The sequence below is a fragment of the Lygodium microphyllum genome, chromosome 26 (assembly GCF_053477565.2).
Source record: "Lygodium microphyllum isolate KBCC chromosome 26, Lygodium_microphyllum_v1.1.10, whole genome shotgun sequence".
NCBI lineage: Eukaryota > Viridiplantae > Streptophyta > Polypodiopsida > Schizaeales > Lygodiaceae > Lygodium > Lygodium microphyllum.
In genome coordinates, this window is record NC_141160.1 from 8451526 (window position 1) to 8460804 (window position 9279).

A 9279-nucleotide genomic window follows, 5' to 3' on the forward strand; every position below is an offset into this window, starting at 1 on the left:
GGTGGCTTACTGGATACATCAATTGTTTTGCCCATAACAGTGGGCAAGCTAGATACATGCAATCTTTCTCTTCTTCTATGCTTTTTCACCAGTGCAATAAAAACTTCCTTAACATGTATTCCCTCTTTTTCAAGCCCTATCTCTGTAGTCCGATCCTGTGACAAATCATTAAGCTTCTCTTGAAGCCCAAGATTTGCCACTTGTAGAAATAATTCAAATTTTTGACTTGCAAGAGCTTGCATTCTACAAGATCTAACTGCTCAAATTGACTTTCAAATTCTCTTAATGACTCTATAGCCACAATACCCTTATTGGGTTTGTAGAACCCCCTCCTAGAAAGTCTTGTGAGTAATCAAACTATCGTCTTCAATGTGAAATTCTTCCTTGAGTATCTTCTTAAAAGCTACCTGGTCAACATCTTGCATGTACAATTCAGTAACTTGGGTTTTCAAATCATGTACAATGATTGGTATAAAATACTAACTCCATGCAAGTTGAGCCACCCAAAGAACTCCATCTTTTGAGCATAGGTATGCAAATATATAGATACATTCCTACCATTAAACAACTATACCTGCAGAGCATTCATCACAATAGTTTTTGTTTGAATAGAAGCTTGCATCACTTGTTGTTGTTGTTGTACCTGCATAAGCATGTTCATATCCTATGCTAATTGTCGCAAAATATCATTAGAAGTTGTGCTTGAAGATTCTCCTATCTTGTCTTTCCTTCCGACAACCTTTCACGTTGGATCCACCAATGTGGAAGGGGTTTTAGTTGAAAGGTCATATCCCCGAGAGAGAAGGAAGTAGAGAATAGGAGATAAAAGAGAAGAAAAAGAATAGGCAGGAGATGCACAAGATAAAGGCAAAGCTTAATTATTCAAAATACTATGTATTGATAGAACCTAAGAAGATAAACAAAATCCTTGTCTAGGACTACTCAGAAGCAATCTCCAAGTATTAGATCTCCTAGAGCTTCCTAATAGACCAAAAATACACACCAAACACTAGCTTCTTCTCTAGTGCTCATATGGCAAATTTGATGGTTTTGTTGGCTTTGAAAGAGGGGTAAAACTCCAAGACACCTGCTCAAAATTCTCTCGGATCACTCCTTCTTCTTCTTCCTATTTTTGGAGTATTGTCTGGTGCCTAAAAATTGTGATCGCGCGCCATGCAATTTCAAGAGCCCCTCTTTTTGCATGAGATCTTCAGAATTGGCTAAAAAGCCACTTGCTTTTTGTATGTCACTCTATTCTAGAATTTTACTACACCTTTTTAGGATATTTATAAGATATAATATTCAAATTATAAAAAATAGGCTAAACTTATTTTAAAAATCCCATATTTTTGAACCATCTATACTATGGACACTAACACTAATGACTAATATGACATTGATTCTCTAGATTAATAAGAAAGCTGGATGATGATGCACTCTAGGGTTTTCCACATTGTTCACATAGCAGCACAACAACGGTATTGTGGCCCATTTGCAGTTGTTGGTGAAGTAACAAACAAACTAGATCTACGATCCTTTAGTAGAGTCCATCTAGTATTTCATGTTAGCCAATTATAAAGTCAACTTAACAATGATGATAGTTTGGTGGACCAAGGAGTGTTAGTAAAAATTATTGAACCATCAGTTCAACCTCATGAACCATAACATATCTTGGATTTCTATGACTTTTATACACATCATCATGTTTGAAAACAAGTTTTGGTCAAGTGGGAAGATAGGCTTGAAGAAGGTTCTACTTAAGAGAACATTACTATACTCCATAAGTGATTTTTTACTTTTGTTTTTGAGGATCAAATCTCTTCCAAAAGGACAAGGGTCTTGAGCGGACAAGATCCATAAGATAGCTCAATCATAGCAGTAATAGCAGGTAATGGATCATTATGCTAAGATGTTGATGGGGTTAAGGGGTCAAGAAATAGTCTACATTAGGACACAAGGATATATGGATCAAAGGGACAAAGGATAGGTAATTTGTGTGAATGGACTTACTAAAATTTGATCTAAAAATAATCCATGAATTTTCCTAAAGATACTAGTATAGTGCTAAAACAAGCTATCGTCTTGAGTGGTTCAGAGGATAACTGAGCTTTTCCTAACTTTTGTGTTTGCTAAAGGTAAGGCACCTATGCATGTATGAAAAAGATAAATATGGTAAGAGGTACTTTGATTATAAAGGTATTTCTAATGTGTTTAAGAAACACTTGTTTGCTATAGTTAGTCTTCCTTCTGGAGGAATGGAAGTGTAGGACTAATGCTTTTTAGGAGCATATGGACACCTTTGTCAATTAAGAGTTGGATCTTGCTTATCAAGATCCTTCATCACTAATGAGCTGCTCCATATTGTGAAATCCATGCAAAAGGTTGTGCTCTTAGTCTTGGTGGCTTCCCAATAGAGTTCTTTTTAGCTATTTGGGATGTTTGTTTGCAAGACCTAGGTGACATACTTTATTAGTTTGGGATGTTAGGGTCCACAATGGACCATGGTTGCCAGCAATTAAGGTATCATCAAGCTCATACCCAAGCTGGTTGAACGATGGAGGCCAGCAAACCATTGGCAACCCTTTATTATACTCAACATACCATATATGATAATGGGCAAAACCTTAGCTTACTAAATCAAGTTTTTACTTGGAAACTATGTTCATAAACGATAGTATGGATTCATTCCTTATAAGCATATTCTTGATGCTATCCTCAATATTATATTTAGCACTGACCATGCTCTTTCCTTGAAGGATGACTATGTGCTGCTAAATATGGACATGGAGAAGGCTTATGAAAGGATTTGCTAGGACTTTGTCCTTGTCGTTCTCAATAAAGTTGGTTGAGAGATTTTTCTCGATGATTAGAGCACTTTTCTCTAATGTCTCTATGACCATCTCCATTAATGGGTATGCTTCCAACAACTTTGTTTTACAGTGTAATAAATGCTCAAGAGGTTGATTAGCTTTAGGACACCATCTTGAAGGTAAAAGATAGTTGGCTCACTTTGGCTATGCATAAGACATTCAATGTCTTCAAATACTTAATCAACATTGCAAGCAAGCCTTTTAATATTAAGAATCTAGAAATGAATTTAGGGAGTCTAATGTTGGATGATAATTGAGGGCAAAGGAGTCTTGGAGTAAAGTAGATCTTAAAGAAATCTTCAAGACTTGGAAGAAGGACATCAAGAAGGAGTGGAGAGCCACTCCCTCTTATAGGGTTAATGTGCTATTGTGAAGAAATGTGGCCAACAAATCAACAATGAGACACTGCATATCAAAGGTTTTGCAGGTTTCTTCAATGTGTGTTTTTTGCAAGAGGAAGGAAGAGAGCATCAAACATGTCTTTTGGGAGTATCATGAACTACAAACCCTTTGGAAAAAGATCAAGAAGGCCATGGAGAGACTCAACTTGCATCATATTGTTGGATGGAACCAAATGCTACCTGGTGACGGTGGTAATCTCAATGAAGTCTCGGAGAGAATATGGGGAATGGTTCATGGCATCACCTATCCGGTGTCATAGGAATAATCTAGCTTTTGGTTGTATTAAGCATCCCTTTGCCCCTATGTCTAGCTTTAGTGGTTAGATTTTTGTGGAAGTGTATCAATTGTTCAAAAACGCTGCCAATAAGGATGTTTCTATGAAGCCTATATCGAGGCTCTTTGGGACCTTGATATAGCTAGTTTTACCACGTAAGGTGGATGTACATATTTACCTTTATAATATAACACTACACATTATATATACTAGGCGCTCCGCGCCTAGGCTCGCCCCGGCGCTTCGCGCCGGGGTGGGCGTGATGAGAGAGAGAGAGAGAAGCATGGCAGGAGGATTGACGCTTTGAGCAATGGCGATGGGTAGAAGCGGACTCTTCTTACACAGTTCAGTGGACGCGCCTTGTTCTCTGCCTAATCTGTATCCCGTCGTGTTCAAGATGTACTCCACTCTTGCCTCCTAGCAGAGTCGCCCTCTCCCCTTCCGTAAGGATGAGAGCATCCAAATTAGAGCACTTAGGTGGACCCTCGTACCTCCAAAAGCTCCAATCACGGCACCTCCAAGACAGCGTTGCCCGGCCCGGAGTCCTCAAGGACGCTACAACGACCAAGAAGAGGACCCTCCGAATACCTCGACACCTGTGCGAGAAGCCTTTGTCATGGCATCCTCCTTCAAAGAACTCCCTCTCAGCGATGAGCTGCTGGCAGTCGTAGAGAATCTTCACATTGAAGATGACGATGAAATTAGCCGCATCCCCCTCAATACATCTCCTACACTGATCCTAACACAGGGGAGCCTGCTCCGCCGTATGCCACTGATAGAAACACCATCCCTGACAGGCCTTTCTGGCCTGCTGACATGCCTGCCGTCACTCGCAGGGCGCAAGCAAAGGTGCCACGAAAATCTTCAAGCTCAGGTCGAGGCACAGGTGTTCATCCTTGGGTAGAGTCGTGAAGCTCCTTATATAGAGGAGGAGGGTCGAGGCTCGAGGAGCAGGGTTGAGGACTTAGGAGGGCAACGGGGGCAGGTCGATGATCGAGGCGGGAGCAGGTCCAGGCACAGCTCGAGGCGGGCAAGTCGAGGCAGTGCGCGCGGTGGTGTGCAGGTCGAGGACAGGCAGGTGCCGTCGTGGCACCTGCCCCCGCCATTGTTCGTGGGGAGGCTGGGGGTTGCCACGTGGCAACAGCCCCCGACCTCCTCTTAATATATAGTAAGGATATTTTTTCAAAGGCTCACCTTACCATTTTTCCTTATTAACTTACCCTTCAAAAAAACCCCTATTCTTTTATTGAATACCAAACCTCTCTTCCTTGTGCTACATAGGCTTGGAGGTTTTCTCCTTGGTTCCAGAGTTACCCAAGTAAATCTTTAAATAATAAATAGAACAAAAAATGTGCATTTGTGTGTGGTTCAATTAAAAAAGAAATTCAAGTCTCTTTTCAGAGTATGTGCATTTGTGGGCGTTTTTTAGAGTATGTACACATTGCATACATGTTCAACCCTTAAAATATCATATCATTTCATATGTTAGTTAAAAATATTTCATATCTCTATCTCTCTATCTCTCTCTAGGAAAAGGAGAGAGAGCGTCTATACTTATGTTCAACACACACACACACACACACACACACACACACACACACACACACACACAATAAATGTAATGCCGCCCCCTCCCTCCTAAAAAGCACTCTTTATTTTTTGAAGATCAAACTTCTCCTCTTTGTGTTACATAAGCTTGCAAATCTTCTACTTGGTTCGGGATCTCCAAGCCAAACCTTCAAATAATATATAGAAACTATGTTTTGGGACAAAAGAGAAGAAGCATCATGGAAAAATTATTATGGAAAATACACACTACCCCCAACATTGGACTCTTCTTAAACAAGCACATCAAGCAATTTGGTCATACATACTAAAAAGATTACAATAATTTTACAAATTTTCTTAACAAGCTAAAATCCTTCAAAATCTAAGTCTAATAGTAGATCGTCAATGCTAACCCGCTTTGCAATAAGCCAAGACACCACTCTTTTGGAAGAGTGAGAAGAAGAGAAAAAGATACATAGGTCCTTTCACTTTTTAAATTCAATGTCCAAATTGACTTTCTCTCCCTAAGGCATCCCCCCTGCTTAGTGCCTTGGTCCTCACTTTTCAAACTCAATGTCCAAATTCAACTCTCTCTCTCTCTCTCTCTCTCTCTTTCTCCATTTTAGCCTTGTAGTAGGATAATGTATGGATACATTTTTCTTTCACTTCATGATGAGATGCCATTGCACACATATGTCCTTTGGTTTTGTCTCATAGGCCACATTGGCTATGTTAATATATATTTCCTCTTCTTCTTCTTCTTCTTCTTCTTCTCTCTCTCTCTCTCTCTCTCTCTCTAAAGAGCACTCAACCATCAAGCCTAGAAGGTAGGTAACGAGTAGCATTTAAGGTGAGAAAAGGGGAAGACCTACACATTTTAGTCCAAAAAGTGGATCAAAAAATAGTTTTGGGAAGTGGGGACAACGAGAGGCTTGGAGGTTGGGAATCTCAAGGCATAGATTTGAAGGTTGCACGACCTTTTAAAGGGAGGTTTATCCTTCACAAGAGTAGAAATGAATTTCCCCTTTAAAATCAGGATATACCTAGGAATCTAGGATAAGAAGAGTAGTGCAACCTTTCAATCTCTTAAAGAAATTTGATTGGGGCCTACCCTTGCAATTCTAACATTGGTTAGGTCTAAGGTCACAAGTAAAATCTATACTATTAGTTAACGAGAGGTGGGGGACGGGTGCCACGTGGCAGCCCCCCACCTCCCCCACAAGAAGAAAAAGAGAACGTGGGGGTGGGTGACACGCATCTAGCACCCACCCCTGCCTGCAAAAATCGCGCCTGCCCTGGCGCATTTAGGCGCAGAGCGCCTAGTTACGTTTAATAGAAACATTTAAGAGTTAGTAGTTAATGTATGAAAGGAAGTTAAGGAGGGAAGGTTCAAGGAAGTCGCGCGATGCGAATCATGGCCTTTGAGAGACCCACTCCACCGTAAACTGCATGTAAGCTCAGGTTCAGTAGGGCGCTCATCAGGCATAAGCTCATGCTCAGAAGCATATCAGAAAGAAAGAAAGACACCCATCTACCATAATCAGCATCAGAAGGATATCAGAAAGACGCCCATCAGGCATAAGCTCATGTTCAGAAGCATATCAGAAAGAAAGAAAGACACCCATCTACCATAATCGGATATCAGAAAGACGCCCATCTACCATATATATCATCAGCAAGTTCACAGGGATATCAGAAAAACACTCACCTATTTATATTATCAGTGTTCCAATCCAGCAACAACCAGAGGAGCCTGCTCTGAGCCCTGCCGCAGCTGCACCCTGACACGCGGATGGTCGAGCAGGACCTTGATCGGCTGTGCCCCAAGGAAAGCAGGGCCCTCATCCTTGAGGCTGCCTTCCGCTCCTGCTTCGCCGTCTTCGCCACCCACATCCTCTCCGGCGAGGTCGACACCACCCTCTGCCTGGACGGCGTCGGCTTGGCCTCGCGCATCTGGTGGCTGCTCCGCTACTTCAATCCTGTCAACCTCTTGTGGCGCTACTACTCCATGCTCGCCTACCGCCTCCTGGCGAACCAGTGGGGCGAGAAACAGCTCGCGCTCATCAATTTTGATGCCTACCCATATCGGCCTCCCCTCCCTTTCGTCGTCGGCGAATCAATCCCAGAAATCTGTGTCAGAAGGCTCGAAATCTCAGGTATACTTCTGACTATGTTTCTCTGTGTTCGAAAGGGGGAAGATTCTTCAACAAACATGGGTGCAGGCTCCGTGCTTTAGGTCAGAGGAGCCTACTTCTCAATCACGAATTGCGCAGACTCTGTGCTACTGACCTCGGATGTGGTGAAATACTGCAACATCGGTGCTTGAGCAAATGGCATTTGCACATTGTTCTGATCAAGGTGTATGGCAGAGTTGTTAGTACGGTGTACCTTCCACTGTCTCGAATGAGCCCAATCAGCAAAGTCCACGCTTAGTCTCCATAGATCCATGGGTGCTGTACATATTGATGTGGAACTATGCATGTTGCTGTAGGGAAATTAGGCATCAGGCCTTGAAACTTTTGATCTGTGAAAGGGCATCTCCTCAGAACATGCTATTGCATGAAAATTTGAGCTTTCAGTTGCTTTATAAATGGATTTAGTGGATGTGCTGCATTCTAATGCCTTTTGCCAGTGCTTCCTCTAAGTCTGAATGTAGCCATTGAATTTTGATGGGAGGAGGGATTGCATGGGATACAGGCAAATGATTCCTGGGTGAGATTATCTGTTAGGCATGTTTGAACAGTAGTACATGCTACATTGTGAGGGTCTTTCAGACAGAGTCATACATTAATGAAATTTAAGCTTGCAAGATGCCTTGTGCGTGTGTGTGTCTGTGAGACTTCATGCCAGGGTGATGTATATTACTGCGAGCGCCCAGTTACTTCGTTGGCTTTAAGGACACATTGCTTGAATCATGCCTTCCTCCCCCCCCCCCCCCCAAAAAAAAAATTGGTACATGTAAGTTTTCTTAGTTCTTCTTGAATAGTGGGAACCACACTCATATGTCCATTTTCTTTCCCATCTTTTCCCAGGCATACTTAGTGCTCAAGGCTTATTAAGCGTAATTGCAGCATATCAAGGAATTTGGGCAATCCAGTACACTATTTCAACAACAGATGTGGGGTACTTGGCCAACCTTTCAAAGCCATTTGCAATGTTGGGGTTGGTTCGCATGATGGTTTCACATTGGATTGCGAGCAAAGTGTACATGGACCCTTTCCCTTATCCCGATGGGCTGGTTGAGGTGAAGTACAGATCAAATAAGCTAGTAGCATGTGGTTGGCTCGTGGCAGTAGGCACCATTGTATTTCTTTCCTTTTACCCATACATTGGCTATCCAGAGTTTGACACTCTCGAAATACATTACTTGGATCTGACCCTTGAAATTTTCTACCAGTATGTGGCAATGTCAATTTTTCTGTTCCATATCATGGCGCTATCCCATGGACCTGAAGGTCTGGCTAACCGAATTGTGTATTTTGATCATTGGAGTTACAAGCTGCAGACAATTGGGTTCATCTTCACTTTCTGTTGTATGATGGCTGTGGGCCTAGGGGATTTTATCAAGCATGATTTTTACAGTTTCTGTGAAGATATCTGATGTTGTAAAATATAAATATCTCATTGAATCTCAATTGTATAAAAAAGTTTTTCTTTATTGTTGGATATTTGTTCTTAGCAAATGGAATTGAGATTCAATTGAAAGTCACCAACGGAATAGACAATTGAAAGGACCTTCACATTTGAGAGCAAGATCTACGGGGTTTCGTCTTTGTTTCCTTTTGCAAGATACTAGCTCCTTCCACAATACACTTAAAAGAGAAGTTAGCTCAAAGGTGGAAATGATCCTCATGTCTTATATTCACCATAGGTTGTATGAGATGGTACAACATCTTAGGCTAGAGACAATGTTGTGCCTATCAAACATATTGCGCATTGTGTATATATAGAGCATGTCCTTACCCAATCTAGGATAGTCACGATCAATCATGATTAGTCTCCATTTGGTCTCACACAACCATGAACTCTTTTACATGCCCTTGAATCTCTCACCCTCGTGCCATTTTGCACTTGCAATCTTGCCAATTACTTGCTAGGAGAAGATAATGAATAGCTTCGGTACACAAATCTTGTTGGAGAGCAGGAGAAGATTGGGTTGATCACCATGACCATGGTTCGATGGCT

At 41.7% G+C, this 9279-nt stretch overlaps 1 protein-coding gene across 1 annotated transcript; it reads left to right on the plus strand.

The window, feature by feature from the left end:
* The first annotated feature begins 6427 nt into the window (after window positions 1-6427).
* Window positions 6428-8737, plus strand: LOC148012984 (uncharacterized). Its single transcript, XM_087668493.1, has 2 exons — window positions 6428-7250; window positions 8127-8737. Exons 1-2 carry the CDS (start codon window positions 6887-6889, stop codon window positions 8693-8695), a joined length of 933 nt encoding a protein of 310 aa, XP_087524619.1. The 5' UTR covers window positions 6428-6886; the 3' UTR covers window positions 8696-8737.
* Window positions 8738-9279: the final 542 nt, after the last annotated feature.

What these genes read in the sequence shown, in the direction of transcription:
- LOC148012984 (XM_087668493.1), top strand. Translation starts at nt 6,887, where the DNA reads ATGGTCGAGCAGGACCTTGATCGGCTGTGCCCCAAGGAAAGCAGGGCC. An exon ending in CAGAAGGCTCGAAATCTCAG is followed by an intron (nt 7,251 to 8,126) that starts GTATACTTCTGA and finishes ATCTTTTCCCAG; the next exon opens with GCATACTTAGTGCTCAAGGC.